The following is a 22,124-nucleotide window of genomic DNA, read 5'->3' as shown; positions in this document are numbered from 1 at the left end:
CCAAAACAAGCATTCTTTTTTAACATTTATTTTTTTTCCATCCTCCATTTTTTTGTGATTATTCACAGTCAACACCATAATCTTTCATCTTTCCCAGTATAAGAGATATCTTCATATATAAAATAATTCATCAAAAGGAAATTAAGAATAACAGCATGGATTGTTATTCAGTCCCCCAAATTTTAGCATTTAAATTCCCGCAAAAGATTTCATCCAGGTCACAATTTTAGAAGCGTTTAAAGTCCACCCACCTGTTTTATTTCGGAAACACGTACGGGAAACAGTGGGTGGGTGTTGCAATATGAGAATAAAATCTTGTGTCCCATGTGACAGTTCTGACTAATGCTTCAAGTCACAAAAACAAACCCCCCCCCCCAAAAAAAAGTGAAACAAAAATGAATAAAAGGACATCAACACTAAATACAGATGCCTTCATGGACAATCACTGAAAAGTGTCACTGTAATGCAGACACAAATCGCCCACAGATGAGGTTTAATGTAATAAACACAGCGTTAGGGTACATGGACAGACACACACGCATCACGCACGCACACACTCATTCTTTCTGTCTCAACCCAGATGTTTAGCAGTAGCACTTCATCAGTCTATACTGAAATGTCACTGGGTGAATATGTTAAACCAGGCATCGCATTCAATGGCTGTATGTCAAAGTTATTTTCCTCGGTTGCTTGATCCCAAAAGAAAAAAACAAAAAAACAATAAATTAGGGAAAAAAATTACACTTTGAATTAAATTAAAAGTATTACACCCAGTTTAATCAGAGATGTGGCTTAAATGCAAAGATGATCTCATCTTAGTCCAAGCAGTGAGAGTTTAAGCGCTCCTTCATGCACACTCCAAGTGTCACTACTACGTCCTCTCTAAAGAGTAGGGATGTGTGGGTAATTTAATTATATCAGTTTATTAGTGGCTAATTTCTCTCCATCTTTCTTCAGTCAAGTTTTTTGATTTCTGTGCAATAAAATAACTTACACAATCACACTGACTGAATGATCCTTCTTAATCATACATGCGCATGTCAACGCCCCCAGAAACAAACAAGAACAAATAATTAAAATAATCCAGGTCTTAACCGCTCCCGTTATCTCTTATTTCTTATAAAGCAAAATGAAATGGAATAAAGTTAAATCTGAAATGCTTTAAATATAATGACGTATGCAATTTTTCTTGTCTTGCACACCATGTCGATGGGGCAGTTTTTCAAGTGAAAAGGGATGTGGGGGGTGGGGAGGTTGTGAAATTTCTCAGAGAAGAAACGGATTGGTGCTTGTACCCGTAGCCCCGCCCCCTGTCACAGATCCTCCAGCACCCATAACGCCGCCTACTCCTGTTGGGGGCCCCAAAACCAGCGCTGGCTGAGCGATTCCCCCAGAGCCCATCATCATTGAGTTTCCCGCAGGGACCATGGGAGAAACTCCACTGAAAGGCATTCCCATCGGACTGGACTGTACCATTCCCATGCTCATGCTGGGGGCCGCCATAGGGACCCCCATTACTGGCATGCTCATCCCTGGCTGAACCATTCCCATTGTAGGCATTTGGCCTAGGATAGGGTTAGGGGGGACAGGACTGGTACGTAACTGGCTTAGACCAAGTGAAGAAGGCTGAGGAGAAATGGAGGCCATTGGGGTCACACCAAACGGGTTTGAAGAAGCTGCTGGCGTTGGTGAAACACCCCGACTGGAAATGGTGCTCCCGGGAGTGACTGCCACACCTGGTGCAGGTGAGGGGCCTAGAAGAAAAAACCAAAAGGATTAAGCCAAAAAAAGGGCGAGTGAATAAAAACATACTTTGTTACACAAGGATATACAGTGTAGTGAAAATGTAATTACCAATTTTTCTGAAGTCAATTTTTTATATATATTTGTCACACTTAATTAAGCCCATCAAACAAATTTTAATATCACACAAAGATAACCTGAGTAAATACAAAATGCTGTTTTTAAATAATGATTTCATGTATCCAAACCTACATGGCCCTACAGGATGTGAAAAAGTAATTAAACATAAAACACACACACACACACACAACAGGAAGGGGGCAAATATTTTTTTTTATGTCACTAAGGTCTAAACACCTACTATGCCACATCATTCTCTTTTTTTCTTCTTCCTTAAAATAAAAAGTAAGCTGGTACCAGAAATCTATTCTTAGACCTTTGTTTTATAATTTACAAATATACATCAGTAGTTTTTGTGACTGAAGCTAAAGTGTTGCCATTCGGAATGCCTACTCTGTGACTGAAGAAAAGGGTTGTGAGATGAAGTTATAGTGGGAGGGGTCTGTCTGAGTTTGGGTTTTGATGATACGAGGGAGTCCAGATCCACCAGTGCTGCATTGGGGCCCAGGAACGACTCCGGCGTTTTCCGGACCGGCAGAGACGAGCCGAGTGATGAGAGGTCAAAGGGCACCGGAGAGCCTGTGCTTCCTCCACTGCCTGTTACTGCAGAGCCTCTCCTTTCTGGATCTCCTACAGGAAAACATAGGAGAGGATGGGCTTGAGTGGTAAACAGGGAGAGAGGATGTTTAATAATTAATTAATGCTGCCTCCCACATGCTGAGCAAGTCACAAGGCATAATCATGACCTACTGAAAGAGGGTTGGGAAGTGGGGTTTAAAGGGGCAGAAAGCATGAACACACAATATGATTACATTTTATTATTATTATAAAAGTGCCAGGATTTCTACCAATTTTTCTGAAGTCAATTTTATAACCCATGGAAAAAAAAACACTGTACCTGCTTCCTCAGAGTGATAAATGCCAGTTGAGGTTTTATTGTATTTTGTTGTTAAAGAATTTCGGTAATTTAGCTTGAACCCAACAAAAACACAAGGACAAGAAAAAATTGCTGGCAATTTGGTTTCATAAGAAAAAACTAAAAAAAAAAAAATAAATAGTTTATTTAAAAAAAATTGTCAGCTTTCCTCTATTTTACATTTGTGAAAAACTGGAAATCCTGGACAGACAAGACGGCAAAGAGTATAAACACACGGATTAACAAAAGGGATTGGTTATAAGGCCATGTTCACATTACAAGCCACATTGTTAGGTCAGATCGGATGTGCATATCATGAGGCTTTACATTTATAATTACTTCTATGGTTAACTTTTATCCCACTTTATTGTGGACAAGTCTGTCCTCTGAAACGGCAACCATGCGTAAGATACATCCGTGCTCACGCCATCTGGGTTACACGTCATGAACACATCGTGAGGTTTTGCATTTTTTTCAAACAAAGCAATTGTAATTTCTAGGTACAGTTTGCTTTTGTCAAGTCCTGAAAGAAAGGCCTAACTCAGCTATTCATAGGTCCTCACTTACATGGATGACATGTGTTATGTGTACCTGTGCCATTTGTGTGTTTAGTGGAACCACTCCAGGGGTCAGAGGTCAGAGCATCACTTGCGGGGGCAACCCCTTCCCCAGCCCAAGGATCGGATGACCCTGAGAGTGAGGTTGGGGCAGCAGGCACTGATGAAGCCCAGGGGTCTGTACTAGGAGGGGTCACGGCTGGGGAGGACAGATGAAAGGGTCAGAGGTGGAAAACTGCATGCATACAGACTAAAGTCACGCAAGGAGTTGAAACTTTGATACAATCTGGATAGTGTTTGTTTTATTCTAGAAGTAAGGAATGGATCGGTGTCATGAAGGATTATTTTTGCACTGCAGTTAAATTTTTTAAAGTGATATGACACACTGTACAGTGGAAAAATGCCAATGAACAGCAAAAGAGTTACGCTGAGATCCATATTTTAGCTTGTTTAAACTTTAACCTACTATAGACCATGTGGATAGAATGTATAAAAAATTCCCCCTCTCCCCAAACTCCTATCCAAAGGAAGGATTTTTTTTAATTTTCTAACATTGGGTCAAAACTATATCTACTATGACATTAATGACATTTTGTCTTATTGCCATTATTTATGCAAAAATAGAAGAAATTTGTAAATTAAGTGAACTGAATTTTTCTTATTTAATGGCAGTTTCTGCATGCATGCGTGTTTCCTATTATCATCATTTTGGTATCAGGGTGTAAACCAGGTATTGGTATCAAAGTCAGAGTGATGGTTTTGTAAATAATACAGAAATGGTTAATGCAGGGTAAACAGAAAATGGTGAAATGGTAGACAACACTCAAATAATAATGAAAGATACGACTCTGTAAATATTATACATGCATACACACCCTTACATATACATGAGGTCTCAGACAAATGATTGCAGAGTGACACTGTGATTGACGGGAGAGAGTGTGTGCGCCGTTCCTTCCCACCCAGGGAGTGGATACAGTTTTTAAAAAAATCAAAATGTTATGCATGTTTGCCCAACTCCACGAGAGATTCCTCCTACAAGAGCAGTAAGATTTACCATACACGGTGAAACGTAGACATTTTTTCTCCTTAAATGAAATTTTCCTTTTCTTTTCATATTAGACCCAATATAGCTTTTTAAATCAACAAAAGAAGAGCAAACAGAATCAGAACGACATCACTAGGCATTTTTCTCAGAGGTCATCCAACGTCAGTAGTCTATCGGGACTGGTCTAAAGGATGAAATAATCTCTGAAACATCAGGTCTGAAACATTAAGGAAGGTTGAACATTCTTGTATTTTGTGTAAACACAAATGCGTCAAAGTCAGATGCAATCAACTTCATTTTTTGCTCAAATTTATAATTGTGCATATTTTTGTTTATGGATCCAGACTTCTGGGCCTTGCTGAATACTTATACCAATTAAGCATAAAATTCTTGTAACATGAAAAGCCACTAAGGTTTTTCTGTTGGTGTGATGATTCTAATTCAATTATAGACATTATAAGGTGCTGCAGTTCATGTAAAGAATACAACAGCTGGTTGTCCCTTAGACAGTGTGACCACTACATGCCTTATATTCCTGTATCCCAGATAATATATATTTTTTCCATCCACGTGTATTTAAAACTCTTGTTAATGTCGCTGTGGTGAATCATTGTTCTTTGTTTGATAATAATGGTCTTTAAGGCGTTACAGAGTGTTACATCTAATGTTTCTAAAAAAATTTTGTACCCTCTCCTGACCCATATTTAACAATTTACAATAATATATATATATTTTTTTAAATATCTACATTGACCATTCATTTTGTTTTTATAATTGTAACGGTTTTAAAGATTTGATATAAATTTTCATAATTTCAAAAAACTTGCAATTTAATCAGGGATGTGTAGACCTTTTAAATTCAGTATACAGTAGTAATAATGGTGTAAACCATTACAAATATTCCTTTAAACTGTTCAAATGCCTTAAAATAAAAAAATAAAAAAACAGAAAACCATAGAATACTACTCTAGCCTGAGTGTTTCTGAGCAAAACACTTCAGGTAGACACCAAGACATCTACGCGACTTTTACATTGCATGTTACCCAGGGAGTAATGGTCCAAATTGTGTCGCTTTATCCTGTAAAGAAGCATCATTACATGGTCTTTACTCACCTGTAGATGCCCAGGGGTCAGAATTCACTGTGGAAGTTTCCCCCCATGGGTCTGGAGGAGGGGCTACTGAAGGTGGCCCGCCCCTCCATGGGTCAGTACTAGGGGGTGAGGCAGGAGATGCTGCACCCCAGGGGTCACTGTGGCCCCACGGTCCTGTTGAAGGGGCAGGGGTCACAGACGGAGGAGGGGATGGGCCGGTAGAGCCTGGAGCTGCTGGAGCTCCCCACGGGTCAACAGTGCTCAGCTCCATCAGGGTGGACTGAGAAGGGAGACAGGAAGAACATCACAAGACTTTTGTAAAATATAGATACATATTGTGCAAGTATACACACACATATTTACAGTATATACACCGATCAGCTCTAACATTACAACGGAAAAATGTTATGCCCAATATTGCATAGGTTCCCCTTGTGCCACCTGGGCAGCTCTAGCCCCTTGGGGCATGACTTTGGGGGTGTGTCATGGTGTCTGGCACCAGGACACAGGCGGCGAATCCTCTGGGTAATCAGACTTGTTTGTCTGATGTATCCCATAAGTGCTTGATCAAATTGGTCTCTTTGCCTGCTGGGTTCTCTGTGTAGCGAGCTGTCCTGTACTGGGTGTTCTGGTGACCCATTATGACCAGCATTAACTTTTTCTGTGATTTGTCCTGCATTAGATTTTCTGTGGGGTTGGGCCAAATGCACTGGCATTTGATGCCTGCTGGCACTCATGAGTCTTTGAGTGCCCATGATCACCATTCTACTGGTATATATTTTGTAATCTATGATAATGTGTTTATGTTAAGGCTGATCCGTGTAACCCTAACACACTTCAACTTTCATTTCTTACAGAGACACTATAAATGAAGAGGAAAAAAAATGTGAATAAAAGTAGATTATTTACAGAGCTCACAATGACTGAGCTGAACAGTGTGGTGGGTGTGTTTTGCTCTTTATTGTCAGTTCTTTTTTTGGCTTAATTGCTTCCACATTTAATTGTGTCATCAGCTAAATGGGTGTTGTCGACTGATAAATCATAGCAGGATAAAATTCCCCCTTATTTCATTACAGACAGATTTTGCAGCCTGTCAGCATGAGCTATGATTTGAGTTATTATATTAATGTTTTCTAGCATAATTACGTGTTGACTTAATCATTATTTCGTATTTCCAGAAATACAGCAATAACCCGTGTGATGAACTATACTTCCATTCATACAGGCGCACTCTTGTACACACCTCCTCAGGTTTGGCTTTCTCCCTCTTGCTCTCCTCGATGGCCATCTGCAGTCTTAGATCATCCCCCCTGCGCAGACGTTCCTCCTGCCAATCACAAACCATTATTACATCAGTGCAGTAAACAGCACAGGGTGGCTAATGAAGAACATGTCTCGTGAGATTTAAGGGCAACTTTTATATCAAATTAAGAAATAATTACAGTAGTGGAACGGTTTAACGGCATGCTTTCATTTCTAACACAAATTAGCTACAATTACATACGATTTAAAACAGAATTATGTTCATCAACTGCAAAACCATAATTAACAAGAGAATTGTGCCTTATATTTATATTTTTCTTGTCAACTGATTGTTCAGTGAAATTAGGCTGAAGTTTATCGAGGCTCGATTGCAAATTGATCACTGATTTGTGATTGAATTTTGCAATATGCACAAGAAAGCGATACAGGAGCAGCTTTCACTCCTGGGATCTCTACATCCCATGATCCCTGACCTCTTGGTGAGCCTCCTTGCTGAGAGTGAGCGCGTAGCGGAGTTCTGCATCCTCCAGAGGGTCAGCACTAGTCTGGTGGAGAGGGGTGAGGGGCGGGGCAAGGACAGGAGTGAGTGAGTGAGTGAGTAAGTGGGGGCTTAAACAAGTTGAAGGGCCTTAGCTTAGTAGCTATAATCTCTAAGCTACTACAGAGTGAGTGAAAGTAGGAAGTGAGAGTAAGAAACCAAGTGCAGAAGTGAAAATGGATGGGAAGGGAATTTGAAACTAGTTAGTGTTAGATATAGATAACAGTAGAACAAGACTAAAGATGTCAACAAAAAGACCCTTAAATGTCATTTAAAATGACATTGGAAAAAGAAAATCTGACATGTATACAGACATGTTCAAAAGTTAGAACCCCCTCTTTTAATTATGTGTTTTTGTTTAAAAAGTTCATAAAAATTATTCGATCGTAGCGGGTCTCAGTGTTAGGCAAACAGATGATTGCTTATGTTTTTACGCAAAAACACATAATTAAAAAGTATTTATTAATTTTAAAAAAGTACTAACTTTTGAACCAGTGTGTAAGCGCTCAAGTGAAGCCACCTTTAAAAAAAAAAAAAAAAAAAAACAGTTTTAACATACAACTTACTCTACATTCATTTGTCCTCTTAAGATTGAGCCTTACCTGATTACTCATAAGGCACCCTTACTAGAGAAGTAACAAACAATTTGAAATATGCTGTTGTGGTAAAAGACTAGACAAACTAAAGTTTCCATTTTTATAAAATATTTAGACTTTTTTGTATAGCATATTGTATTTATTCAGATTCAGTTCAGATGTCTTTCTGTAAAATGTAACTAAAATCTAAAGCATTCTTTGTTTATTTTTTACAAAGATTTAATTCCTTCAACCTGCATTAATCATAAATCCATCTAAATCCAGCAACTGTTAAATACTATTAATATTTTCAGAAATATGTGTGTTTATTAATGTCTTTGACTTTCGGTTTTACCTGTTGCCAGAGGACGTGAGAGCTGACTGGGTGTGTAATTTTACCTGCTCTGCCTCCTCCTTGCTCATGGCCAATGCCAGCTGCAATTGGAGGTCCTCCTCCCCTGAGCTCTGTGGCCATGCCTGGTCCGCATCCGTACCTGACTGCAGTCCTAAAGTAGGAGCCGAGGGAGCCGAAGACGCTGGGGGTTAAACAGCTAGGCATTATGGTTTGAAAAAAAAAAAAAGCATTAATTTCTTAATGTGGCCAAGCGTGGTGCTCCCCCGCACACTGTGCTAAATACAAGCATCATGACCTTTTTTCCCTTTTAGCAAGCGAAGCAGCTCTTAATGTCATTAGCTGACTCACCACTTGAGGTCTGTGCCATCTTCTCTTTGGTCTTAAGTGCATGAACCCTCTCTTCTCGTAGCCTTTCCTCATCTTTCAAAAGAGTCACCAGCTGCTTGGCTTTCTCTCTTACATTTACACCCTAATCAAAGAAACGCAGACACAGAAATACACTATAAATGATTCATTCAAGTCCATTATTACATATTTCGCTCTGAATCAGATGGAATCTGGCTCGCAGTTCGCTAACTAGGGCACTATGAGGCTGTTTAAAATTAAACATACTAGAGAGTTCAGCAGAATTTATTACGTAGTCATAAAATAACGCTCATATTGCATGAGGTGCAATAAACAGTCTACACTTCCTTCCTTGAATAAAACTGCTTCCTCTTTGTTAAAAATTGGGTGGCATGGGTCGGGTGGGGTGGAGGGCAGGGCAGTTCAAACATAATATGCTATACTTAATCTGTTGTCGTCATCTCCTGGTTACTGGAGGATCCATCCTTAAATCTTCTTTATAGCGAACTATATGCCAGTGAATATTTTTTTATTCATGTTGTATTGTGTACAGTAGTCTCTCCACATTGAATACTAGTGTGACAAACGTCAATGTAATAAACATTCACTAAAACTTTAAGTGCTGTTTGCCAGTTACCACAGTTAATAGAGAACCATAAGAAAGCACATGCTGACGCAGAAGCATAAGCCCTGATCGCCTTTCTCTTACCCAAGTTTTCCATACATACAAGGCTGATAAAACAATAAAAAGATACAGACCAAAACTAAACAGATGTAAAGTGTAAAGAGTTTATCTGTGTGTGTGTGTGTGTGTGTATACGCGGACACGCATTGGAATGAGTAGGAGAAGAGCGTTTTTTTTTCTGTTGCGTTGAGAGACCTTGAACGGGTAGTTCTGCAGTTTAAGTTTTAAAAGCCAGGCCGCACAAGAATATCTGAAGCATTGCTCCTATTAAAGACCTGAAACTTTCATGAATATTGATATTACAGACACCCACCATGTTCCATTCTCCTAAAGACTAAATGACTGGTGAAATGTTCTTTGAAATGACTTAATGATGCTTTGCCTTTTGTGACGTACACTTCATTCCGAAGGTTACCAAAAAAATAAAAATAAATAAATCTACAGTTCAAAAACCCCTGAATATCAAGAAGACCCCCCCCCCCCCCATTATTTAATTAAAACACTTAAACTTTCATATTACAGACTCGTTCATGGCTAACAGCTTATCAAAAGTAGATCTGCTTGAACATTTGCGTGTGCTGCCACGCGGGTGTGTGTGAGAAAATCGTCCTACACAGTAGCCCCCTTTTCCTTCTCAGGTCTCAATCACTATAGCCACAATTCTTTTCAAAGGTAAAATGCAGGTTAATTTGTTTCATTTTAACTTTATATTTTGTATTAATTATTTTTATATGAATAGTTTTGAGTTGTGGAACGAATCATCTGAGTTTCTATTATTTCTTATGGGGAAAATTAATTTTAATATACAAGTGTTTTAATATACAACAAATAAATTATGCTCGCAATCCAAGGTTCCACTGTACTTGGTCGGGGCTCCTTTATCGCAAATGACGGCATCAATGCAGCACGGCATAAAAGATCATCCTAAAATCATCATAGAATAAAAAAAATGAATAAAATAAAAGCAGTGCAAACATATAAGAACAAATGGTTTGTAAATAGTGCTAATAGGTTGTAATCAGTAACACCCCGATTGGAATTTTTTCTGGGCTGATACTGATTCTTGCTGATTCTGTTTTTGCGTTGTTGTTTTTTCTCCAGGAACTATAACTGACACCATACCATAAACATTTAACAGACGAACAAAAAATTATATACATATTATACATATACATTATATAAAATAAAACGTTAAAGAACTATTTAACAATGTTTACATTTTCTCCAAAACTGCACAATGGTACAGGATTTTCAGTAGGTTGATGTTCAGAGCTTTATTTTGTACAAATTATATTCAGCTGAGAAAAATTCAAACGGGACTGTGAAGACTATCACATGCTTTTTAGACAGCTGCACATGCACCATTAGTAAGTGAATAAAAAGCATGGATTGATTAATGGCATTATAATTGATGTGAAAGTTCATCCCCTCAGTCCTAAGCTCAGCTTAGCCCCACAGGAGAACCTGAATGACAGGGCAAACATGGTTTTGTTGCACCACTTGGAGGCGCAAGCATGGCATAGAAACCGAGGTTGACTGGCCGATTTCAAATCGTAGCCGATAAAGCAGAAAACCAATCACAAGCTGATCGATTGGTGGATCTGTAGTTGTAATAAACAGTGCTAAAATATTTGTTTCCAAATGATTAACACACCCACAATCACAATCTGGTGTAATCTCCTGCTGCAAAATAATGAGTTTATGTACCTTTATTCATTTCTGTAGCGATTTGAATGAATGAAGGTTGATCTTACAGACACCCACCATGTTCCATTCTCCTAAAGGCTAAACGAGTGGTGAAGCGTTGAGCTGGAAATGACTCAGCAATGATTTACCTCTTGTGATGTACCCTTAATTCTGAAAAAAACTAAATTACCTCAGGTATCATTAATACAAGTGAAAAGAGATAATAACAGCATAAGATAATATATTATACTACTGCATTCTGGTTCACAAGTATTGGCACCCTTAATGGAAAATGAGCTTACATAAGTGTGCTACATGTTTTATAATTTATCAAATGCTATTCCGGAAATTCCGGTCCTTGTTTTTCACCAGCTGTTCTACCACAAACCACAAATTGAAATCATTCTTATACTGTTTATACATTCTTATGAGTTTGGCAATGTTGATTTTAACAGCCACGAGAATGGACTCGTGGCTGTTAAAATCTACACTGACCACATACACACACACACACACACACACACACATATCCCTCACCTCACATACGCCATACCGTGAAGAGGCGGTGGTGTGATTACAGATGGTGCCATGGATCTACTGACATACGCATAAATGCACACAGCGCTGACTTTACGCGGGAAACCAACTGCCTTAAAGCAGCCATCTCTGATGCTTTGCATAACATGACAACAGAAGTAAGCTGACAGTTGGCTTGGTTGGGAACTCAGAAGGCTTTTAATCGCTTTCCAAACTAAATTACTAAAAACCTCTTGAATGATAGATGTCTTGATTATAACAGTAACCACAGTTCCCCTATTTCTGATAGCAGTGCTTAACAAAGCTTTCTAGACTTTTCTATGTGATAATGATTTATGTTCTGCACATTTGGTGCCTTGGTTGTGAATTCCTACAATTGTGATGAAATAGATTGTTTGCTCTGTGTGCGTGTGTGTGTGTGTGTGTGTGTGTGTGTGTGTGTGTGTGTGTTTGTGTTAGTTACCTGGTCTTTTCCATCTCTGTCTATGTACTGAAAGTCTTTGAGTGTCTGGACAGCGTAGATGTTTTCCCTGCATTGCTGAGCCACTCTTTCTGAACCCGTCTTTATCAGATACTCCATAAGAGTCATAGCCTGAAAAAAATATGAAGGTCAGGTACACTGTAGAAGGGAAGTTATTCTTTTTAATAAAAAAGAAAATGTGGCTCTTATTTTTACATTCTGAAGTTTAGGGTGATGTGCTGACCTTATACACATGCCTCCAGTTCTTTCCGTGGTCATTGAGTCTCTTCCAAACCATGCTCATGATTTCTGAAAAGGCCACTACGTTATACGTCAGATCTGCAATCTCTGACATCAGAGAACTGGACGGACCCCATGGGTCATTGGAAGTTGCTTCCCTGACCTGGATAAGTATAAATAAGAAAAAATCTCAATCAAACTCACATCTTTAAGAACAAGGTCTCTTTTCTCTGGAAGGTATTGGATGGTTTGAGGTTTAATTCAGAAGTATTACAACTGCACGAACTGATTACACAAGCAGAATAGTACAATACGGACAGCGGATTTCTATAGAGGGAAAAGCGTAGGCATAAATGAAAGCAGCCTCTCACCTTAATCTCCGCTTCAGAGTAATTGTGAACAATATTCTTCACTTGTCGCCTTAGCGATGAGGTCGACATGGCAACAGGATGGCTATCAGGTTCCGGAGAAATCTGCAGACAGAAACCAAAGTGTAAAAGACAAGACAAGCCTCTATGCTTCTGAATTATTTTTGTACTTTTAAAAGGCAATAACATTTATGTAGTTTGTATTGAGACATTTTTCAATAACAGTTTTTTTCCTATTAATTATAAATTTGGCCCCAGTAATAAATCTATTTTATCCAGTTAAAAAGCACATTTTACAGAGGAGACCTTGAGTCACTACATTTACTGGTGTGATGTGTTCGTCAATCTCAGGTTTTCAATAGTCTACACATTAAACTACATGTTTACCATGCTGAAAAGCTTGAGATTTTAAAATTTTACTGCTCATTATGTGTCTAAACATTTAAATTTATCAAACACTCACTTCCTTCTCTGAAAAAGCAGCTTCCCCTTTAACTAGACGGGTTTAAACAGGAAAAAAACACTTTGTGTGTTTTCGGCTGAGCACAAAAAATGTAAAACACTTCAGTATTGGTTTCAGTGAGAATTAATTTGGTTTATAAAAAACCACAAGATTAACGTTTTTCCATACTATTTAAAACAATAGATAAAAAGCGAAGAACAAAATGAGGTTGAAAAGCATGCCTAGGACTAAAGGCACAGCACAGTTAGCTAACATTATTATTAACACAGTATTACATGGAAATGCACAATATTTGTTTAGCTACATCCTGTGAAGAGTCTGACTAGGGCTGAAAAAAATTTACTGATATTATTACGGTTTGAGTACTGGACTTTTATATAGATTTCAATGACCAAATTACAAATACAAAACCCAATGCAAATATTTAGGCAATGCTTATTTTTGCTATATTGGAAATGTATAAAAATTAAATTGTGTGTATAGTATAGATTAATTACAGTATAGATTCAAGTTACATGTAAAGTATAATATTTCAAGCCTTTTTTGTTGATTGACATTTTTTAATAATAAAAAAAACTGAATATCAAAATATTAGACTTTCTAAGATCAAACAAAAAAAGGTTTTCAATACACAAATTCAGAAAAATTATGGGCATTTATCAATATTTGCTCGGGGCTCCTTTAGCATGAATCACTCCATCAATGCAGCGAGACATGGCATGTGACACGCCTGTATTGTTGGGCCGGGTGTTTCTCATCTTCCTTTTGACAATACATGTTAGATTCTTTATGGGTTCAGATCAGGAAAGCTGTTTGGCCAATTAAGCAAACCAGTTAGTGGCATTTAGTGTTAAATACGCTTCGATACAGCATCTGCAAACAGTCAGCACTTTTAGAGATGCCCTTCTGTGGCTTAAACTCAGTGTGGAAGATATCAAAAAAATATATAATAATTTATCACCATACTGACTAAAATCTAATTTGAAAATAAATTATGTTTATAATAGCGATGACCTGGTAAATCAGCCAATGAGTGAAATTGCCTTTTTTAAGTTTTTTTTTAATTGATTTTTTAAATGTTGGTCATATTTTTTTTTTTATAATGCCCACCTCTTTACGTAATCAATATATTTAACTGCTTTTTGAATAGCTCATCTGGTCAAACTCTCATTTTACGAAATGACTTTATCTCAAATAAAAATAAAAAAAAAGAAAGAAAAACTAGAAGACACTCATTTCAATTTGCACTAAAACCAACACTTAAAGGAATAATAACAATAAAAATAGTTCATCACTGAACTGCTAAATAAATGAAAGTTTGAGCTAAAATGCATGCATTTTTTTTAAACGCCTGCAATTGAAGCAGCTTTAGATACAACAATCTGCCAAGTGTGTTAAAGACAATGTGAGGTAAACCTACACTGATGAACTTTTTACCTATATACGTCAGTCTCTCTGTCTTTGTGTGTTTGTGTGTACGTGTGATGTCGGGTCCGGATGCCAGAGCTCTTCAGCTTGTCCGCTGCACTAAACCTCCGTGTGGCCACATCAGGACCCAGATGGTCTGGAGAGAATCAAAATCTGTAGAGAAGCAAAAAAAAAAAATTGGGATAGGGAAAGAGAAGCCACTGTCTGAGAGCAAGTATGCAGGAAAAAAAAACGCCGTCTGGCTGTTAATTATTGCAGAGCCTCTCAGTGCCTCACTGAGCTACATGCAAATCATTTAAAGCTTGTTTAGTCCTCAGAATTCACTCTGCTTCATTCTGTCGGTCAGATTATCGGGGAACATTCACGCAACTTTTTATCTCACTACTCTGCCCTGTTCCTGGCATTTATTTAGAGAAAGATTTCAATCAAAACTCTGCGTGTGTGAGACAGCACTGCAGTACAGGACGTGTAACACACCATTCTGCTTTACATAAAATCCAACTGATAAACCTCATTAAAACACACAACTCTGCATTGTCTTACATCTGCTTCAGAAAAATACAGAAAGATCTACATTAGAGACGGACACCCGATTAAATCACTACTTAATAATTAATGTTAAGATGTTTATTGTACTAAATTTGACAAGTAAACGTATAAGTTAAATGACAAATTATTGTATGATTTTAACAAATGAACTCAGCCTGAGGTAAAATTAAACTATTACTGAACATGAATTTCTTTTCCTACGTTCCTGTTCTTATCTACACTCAGGCTTCCGTCTTGTTCTAGTCTAGATGTTGTAAGTGAGACAAATTGCTTCCTTACTTGTCTTTATTAAAATGAAAAACATTCCTGAACAAAGTTTACTTTACTTATCTGACGGTAGTTACAAGACGTGGAACAATTGACAGAGCATTAACTGTCGAAGCAAGGAAGCAGTGAATGGTGGGGACAGTCACAGTCACTGTCAAAAGGAGACTTTTAAAATATTGTCATTCAATTGAAGAGCCGCTAACAGAAAAAGTACAGATAATTCTTTGCTATCATATTGTTTGTCTTGCGTGAATTAATTTATCACACTGATACTGATGAGCTTAGCTAAAGTTCATTAATAAGACTTTACTACAAGCCTGTTTTCTTTCTTAACAAATCCCACTAACTGTTACACTGATATTTTTTTAAGACACAAGCAGGGACAAAAAAAATTAGCTCAATGGACACGATGTGCATCAAAATGTGCAACATTAAAGCTGCTTCCTTTTTTTAAAAAATGATAAAGAATAGCAATTAAATCTAACTTCTTCCTAAACTGCCTCAATAACTGCATCAAATAAGTGCAAAATAAATGAAGTTCAATACTAAATAAAAAGCAAACCAAAAACTCCGGCGTACTTAAGGAAATAATTGACTATCCTTTATCGCAGCATTTTATTTCTCTTACAACACAGAAATTTGGCAACGATTACAATTTTTGCAGAATTAAAGACCGTCCTCTAGTCTGTTTATTCTTTTAAAGTCTTAATGTTGTGGAACATCAGTAAAACTAATGAGTACCTCCCATTATAACCGCTCTAAACAGTCGTTTCTTATCTGTATCTCTTTTTTGCCCTCTGTGGAGACTTTACAGCTTTATCTCTAACCGTCACAAAAAACAGACACTGGGGAAAAATCCAGATGGAAATTAATAGGAACAATTTGTTAAACATCAAAAAATTAATAGACATTTTAATAAGGTGTTTAGGTATCTAAACTATACAGTAGGTATGACCATAACCACTGCTAAGTGATATTTAAAAAAAGGTCCCATCATGTGTAATAATATTCCCATGTTGTTTAAATTTGGACATGCAATTGAACTAAATAAGCAATTTGAACGGGACATTGTAATATGCGCCTTTAAATCTACACCAAATTATCGCAGATTATACATTGATCAGAAGATTTCATAGGATTTTTTTTTCTGTTATAATGATTTTCTTCAATTGCTCCTATAAATAGATTAATTCGTATGGCAGTGATTACTGCGGCCCATTTTATATGATGTGGTGTTTTATAAGCGAGAACAGTTTACTAGACATAAAGGGCCCATATTTTATTATTTCTTATGAAGTTCACACAGGTCAAGTGTGTGCGTGCGTGGTGCGTGCGTTAAACCTCCAGCTGAAATACATCTTAGATAGGGATTTTCTTTTTTTAACGCCTCAAACTCCCTTTATGGCACTCCTCCAGATGCATGTTTCAGTGTTTGTGTAAAAGTTACTGAGCCACGTCCCACCAACAAACAGAGGGCTGTGCAACAACTGGGGGAAGGAACCATCTTATATGATATCACAATGAGGGGGAAAATCAAATTGGGTTGTTTAACCACTGGTCAATACAAAGAAAAGTAAATTAAATTAGATTAGATTAAATGAAATAAAAAAGGACAAATAGTAGAAGGGTTTTTTTTTATACACGCACACTTGCCAGATCTTTGCAGGAACCCTGAGACCTGTATGAACTTCATAAGAAATAGGAAAATATTGACACTTCATCTCCAAGAAACTGTTCTCACATATAAAACACCACATCATATAAAATGGCTTGCAATTATTAGTGGAATACAAATGAATGTATTCATAAGAGCATTTGCACATGATAATCAATAAATTATTATTATTATTTTAAACATGCTATGGAAGCTTGAGTTTGTGTAAATCCACGTATAAATTTAAGGTCAATGTATAACTTTATAATAATGAATGAGTTACCATAGATTTATAGACGCATATTACACTGTCAATTTTAAATCGCTTATTCATTTAAATTACATAACAAACGTAATTAACATGGTAAGATAGTTTTATTTTAATGGATAGAAAGAATGTAATACAAAAATTTATAACTTTTAACAAATTAGGTTAGCCATTCAGTTAAGTGGTGGCACTTTATAAATTGATGAAGAGTTAATCCCTGCACACATGTAAACACACAATTACAGTATGAAATAAAAACCCAGCATCAAAAGATTAGAAACAGCATTTTGGAAATAATAGGTCCAAATAAAAATACTGATATGATCTAGTGCATGAAAAACCTGAGGAACACCTTTGAGAGAGGTGGATTAGGTAGTGTGTGTTGGGGGGGGATGGGGGGGGATGGGGGGGAGGTTCATTCATTTATTCATCTTAATTAAGTGCATTATCGAAACCAGGGTCATGATTAAAAAAATTTAAAATAGCAAACACGTGGATTCATGTGACACAATGAAGTGCAACTATTTCTTAATCTTCTACTTGGATCTTTTCCAAAATCTTGCTGTGTGGTTTGTAGAGTCGAGGCATTAAATTCGGAAGCAGCGCAGCATGCATCTCATTCTACAGCTTCAGAACAAGGGTGTTAACTTAAAAAAATAAAACATTAAACTGCATACGCATTACAACCGTCAAAGTAACTACAATTCTAAGTCAGTCATGATAAATCTGATAAAGTCTTTATGCATTCATAACACAGCGCATATGCACGAGATGACACTGTGACATCATGCTTTTTCCATTCACAGAAATACAATGAAAACACAAGAAAATACAGTTCCAAAAGTACTGGAACAGAAAAGCTGAATATATCGTTTTTGCCTAATTTATTTAAATCATTTAGGTTTGGGATCAAAAGATGAATATAAGATGGCAGTAGATCAGAATCTCAATTTTCATTTCCTGATATTTACATCTAGATGTGTTACACAACTTACAGCACGGCTCCTCTGATGGCAAAACACTTACATTTGGCCTGAGTAAAAGTCCTGGAACAGAAAGTCTTAAAGTAATTAAAACACTTACTATTTGGTTGCATATCCCTTGCTTGCAATAACTGCATCAAATTTCAACCCCCTGAGATCACCGAACTGTTTCTCAACTCGTCCTGCATCTTCTTTCACTTCTTGTTCGTTTTTGAGGGGTTTCTCACTAGCATTCTTATCTGTGTTCATCCTCAATAAAGATTAGTGAACTTGTTTAGGAAGGAGCCATGCAAGCCCAAAGGCATGAAAATACCACCATCATGCCTGACCAACAAGCAGTTTTAATGTTTTTAGGTTATTCTTGATTCCAGAAATTTTATGTCTTGTCTCTGTATTCCTTTAAAAATTTCAACCTGATCTTCTGATTAATAATGCTGATGAGTGGTGTCTCGTAGTACATCTGCTACACACTGCTCTTAAAGTCTTCCTTAAATGGTGGACTGTAATGACTTCACACCTGCTTTGTGGAGGTTGTTGTTGATGTCACAGACTGTTGTTTTGGGTTTTCTTCTCAGCTCTCACAATTTTTCCATCATCAAATGTTTTCCTTGGCCAACCTGTTCGATGTTTGGTTCATCAGTACACCAGTGGTTTCACATTGCTCAGAACATTCCAAAGCATGATGTTTGTGCAAAGGCTATGGTCAATTTTCTCACATTTAAAATGGCGTGCCTGTCTCTCCTAGCTGGAGTTCTGGCTTTCATGTAGTTTTATCCCTGTTAACAAAAAAATCAGTGTCTACAAGAAAAACCCAGTGTTCAAACCAGAAGCACGTATTTGAAACTTTCCACAATTTAAACACTCTAACAGGACACACCTGGCAAACAAGGAATATGGATTAGTCGCATGTTCCAATTTTTTTGATTATTGAAAAAAATGGATGTTTAAAAAAAAAAACGTGCCATGTTTTAGGTCGTTTAACAGATTTAGATATTAAGAAATTATGAAACAAAAGCTGAAGTGCTGATCCATCATCTCAGTCATCTTTTGATTTCAAATCCAAATGTATATATTAAAAAAAATATATGCCATTCCGGTACTTTTAAAAGGGACTGAAATTCTGCCCTTTGTACAGGTTTCTTATGGAGGCATTTGAAATTAAATTTTACTTCACTCCCACACTGAGTATTGAATAACAAAGAAAATGACAATTGCAGGAGTAGGTTTCTAGAGTGATGCTTTTTCTACAAACCGTGATGTGTGTGTCACATGTTCACATAGTTATGGTATGCCCAACAAGCTGTCCAAGCAGTTGAAGAGACACGGGGCTTATTTAAGTACCAATGTCAAAACAAAAATGATTATACAGCTATGTTTATTATCTGGGGAAGGGTCAATGATACACATGCTACAAGATGAAATACTAGAGATTTGTTTGGAAAAAAAAAGAGATTCAGTGACATATTACAATTCTTTTGCATGGAAAATCATGCATCAGCACACTGCCTCTAAACTATTGTATTTTTAATTGCCAGAGAGGGAAAAGCGACAAAAAACACTGACATGGCTGATCCAAATACAAATAAACTCACTGGTAAAACAGAAAAATGCCATGTAAACTCCACCCTGTCAGAACAGGGCTAATGCTTTTGCGTACAATTGGAGTGTGTACCCATGACAGCGGACACGCTGAATTGCCTGAGCTGCGTTATGAGAAATTTTGCCTTTGCAAGAGCTTGGCCTTTTATAAAGGTTTGTAGGCGTCGCCAAATGCCTGAGTAAATATGGAGGAAGTTTTTGTTCTGATATGACGTATAACAAATAATTACACAAGTTCACTGACGGATTTACAAATAAGTGCTGACGAGTTGTCAAAAAAAATAAGCTAGAAAGTTAGAGGTAAGGAGTATAACTCAGTCGTACAGAGCAACAGGAAATCAAGTGACCACCTCAATTCAGATTCAAGGTCAAAGTGTCAGACTGAATTTTTTTTTTAATGTAAACTATTTATCCACATCTATATATGTGTATATAGAATTTGCCCCACAATTGTACAAATTGTTTGTTATGGCATGCTTTATAACCAAAAAGTGTCCGACCTGTTTGATTAAAGTGACGAACAATGACATACCCATGGGCTTCAATGAGGTTTACAGAAAACACAAAAATACCCTGTGAGACTATAAGACTGATAATGATGATGAGGAGGAGTGGCAGATGACACACTGGATAAATAATCATTGCATAATACTGAAACCCGATAACGAAGCCAAGCTGGCAAAGATCAGAGCAAAGTCCCAGAGGCTTCAGTAGATTATGGAGTCGTAGACTAAGTGCTCTGATGGGAAAGTACTCAGTGGAGAGTTCTGCATCGTTCCTGCATCCAATCTAAACTGAAACTAAAGTCAAACTTTGAAGGAAATTGGACACATCGCGTCAGACAGGACACCAAGTTAGCGAGATAAAAAGTGGCCTCAAGAAGCAACAGCTGATTAGCAGTGACAAAAGCACTGCTTTTTAAATAATGATTAATAATAACAATAACAACAGTATAGTGAGCGTTTAACTAATCACATGTTTTTAATGAAAACTTAACGCATGTTAAACAAGTTCACAATTATATTTGTACACATACACAAATATAAAATGATATTTTGTCATTAGGTTATGAGGAACACACGCCTCACATGCTAACAAGAAACAACACTGTTAGCTAGCCAGACAACACACAACCTGTCAACCAAACTGAGCTCAACAACAAAATGGTTTATGTATCAACGACTTCATTAAAGCAATGATTTAAAACGAAATAATGGCAAGCGTAGAGTTAGGTTGTGAAATGAGATTTAGACTGGTGTCTTTTTGACAGCCGCACAACACACACCCTCCTTCCCTGACTTTAGCCTCGCAGCCAGCACTCAACTAACAGTAAACAATATTATTTGAATAAATAAAATAACAACAAAAACAATAAAGTAAAGACGAAACAAAATATCCTTTGACGTAAGAGCGGGTGTAAACAGAAAAAATGGCAAAAAGTTGTTTTAAAAAAGTTCTCTGTCACCTTTCATTCGGTCACGCATTCCTCTCCATTGCCATCAAACTGAAGGTAAAGTCTTATCGCGGCTAACGCACCGTTAGCTTTTAGCACACCCTACTCACTTACCGTTCAACTCCGGAGCTGTCAGGTTAAAGACATCGACGCGTCGATATAAGAAACTCCGTCACAAGACGACTTTAAAACGAGCCATTTATGTCACGACACCGACCGGAGAGATGCGGTGTGGAAGGGAAGAGCTGGTGCTCGCTCGCTAGTGTTAGCGTTAGCGTTAAGTTAGCCGTGCTTCTTCTCGCAATCAGAGGCAAGGGCGGAATCCCAAATTGCTCGCTCCTCCACTACACAACGCGCCCTAGGAATCCTGTAAAGCCTTCCACGTAGTGCACTACAACTCCAGAATAGATATATTTAGGATTCGGCCCTGGTCTTTTACTAAAAACCGCATGCTATCTTACTAAATATTAGGGCAAACTGTTACGTCAGTTCTAAAAAGGTGCTGTTTGGTAGGGCGGAATTGTTTTTTGTTGTTGTGATAGTGTCACTTGATAATAACTTTCTTTCCAGTTCTTTCCAAGATTCATAATTTAAAGGTACTGTAACGTTACCATGCAAACGTTGACCCTGGTGCTGCTTGATACAAGGAGATGGCGGCACTTCCGCTTCCTGTCTGTGAAGCACAGTAGTAGAGCCAGCCGCACCCCCTGGCATTTGAATGCATGTAGCCCCTAATGATTATACAGATTTCATGATGGGAAATATCTGAAATAATGTTGTTTATTTTTATTTTTTTCGGTTTTTAAAGTAATTAGCTACATGCTTGCGAGATTGCTGTCCATAATACAAACACGTCTTTTACACACACACATCTCTTGTTGGTTGATATGGGCAATTAATATGAAAGCATGAAAGAACAAGTAAAAATAGTT

At 37.4% G+C, this 22,124-nt stretch overlaps 1 protein-coding gene across 3 annotated transcripts; it reads right to left on the bottom strand.

The window, feature by feature from the left end:
* Window positions 1-12: 12 nt before the first annotated feature.
* On the bottom strand, window positions 13-21,751 carry epn1a (epsin 1a). Of its 3 annotated transcripts, XM_053493934.1 has the most exons (14): window positions 21,307-21,751; window positions 14,429-14,572; window positions 12,532-12,633; window positions 12,165-12,323; window positions 11,924-12,052; window positions 8,556-8,676; window positions 8,252-8,388; window positions 7,762-7,797; window positions 7,213-7,284; window positions 6,720-6,803; window positions 5,498-5,756; window positions 3,371-3,535; window positions 2,257-2,493; window positions 13-1,754 (listed from the first exon to the last, which is right to left on the bottom strand). In XM_053493934.1, exons 3-14 carry the CDS (start codon window positions 12,598-12,600, stop codon window positions 1,267-1,269), a joined length of 1,956 nt encoding a protein of 651 aa, XP_053349909.1. In that variant the 5' UTR covers window positions 12,601-12,633; window positions 14,429-14,572; window positions 21,307-21,751; the 3' UTR covers window positions 13-1,266. The 3 variants fall into 3 exon arrangements, with proteins under 3 accessions (XP_053349909.1, XP_053349911.1, XP_053349912.1); XM_053493936.1 differs by lacking the exon at window positions 7,762-7,797 and having other exon boundaries at window positions 21,307-21,750; XM_053493937.1 differs by lacking the exons at window positions 7,213-7,284; window positions 7,762-7,797 and having other exon boundaries at window positions 21,307-21,748.
* Between the last annotated feature and the right edge of the window lie 373 nt (window positions 21,752-22,124).

The sequence above is a fragment of the Clarias gariepinus genome, chromosome 4 (assembly GCF_024256425.1).
Source record: "Clarias gariepinus isolate MV-2021 ecotype Netherlands chromosome 4, CGAR_prim_01v2, whole genome shotgun sequence".
Taxonomy (NCBI): Eukaryota; Metazoa; Chordata; class Actinopteri; order Siluriformes; family Clariidae; genus Clarias; species Clarias gariepinus.
Note: the sequence above shows the minus strand (reverse complement) of the source record. Positions and strands in the feature narration are given on the sequence as shown.

Bases quoted from the DNA above. Each gene is read 5' to 3' on its own strand.
- epn1a (XM_053493934.1), bottom strand. From the start codon at position 12,600: ATGTCGACCTCATCGCTAAGGCGACAAGTGAAGAATATTGTTCACAAT. The intron at 7,798-8,251 runs GTAAAATTACAC...TTTTTTTTAAAG, and splicing joins GCAAGGAGGAGGCAGAGCAG to GTGGCTTCACTTGAGCGCTT. The intron at 5,757-6,719 runs GTGTGTACAAGA...CTCCCTTCTCAG, and splicing joins AGAAAGCCAAACCTGAGGAG to TCCACCCTGATGGAGCTGAG.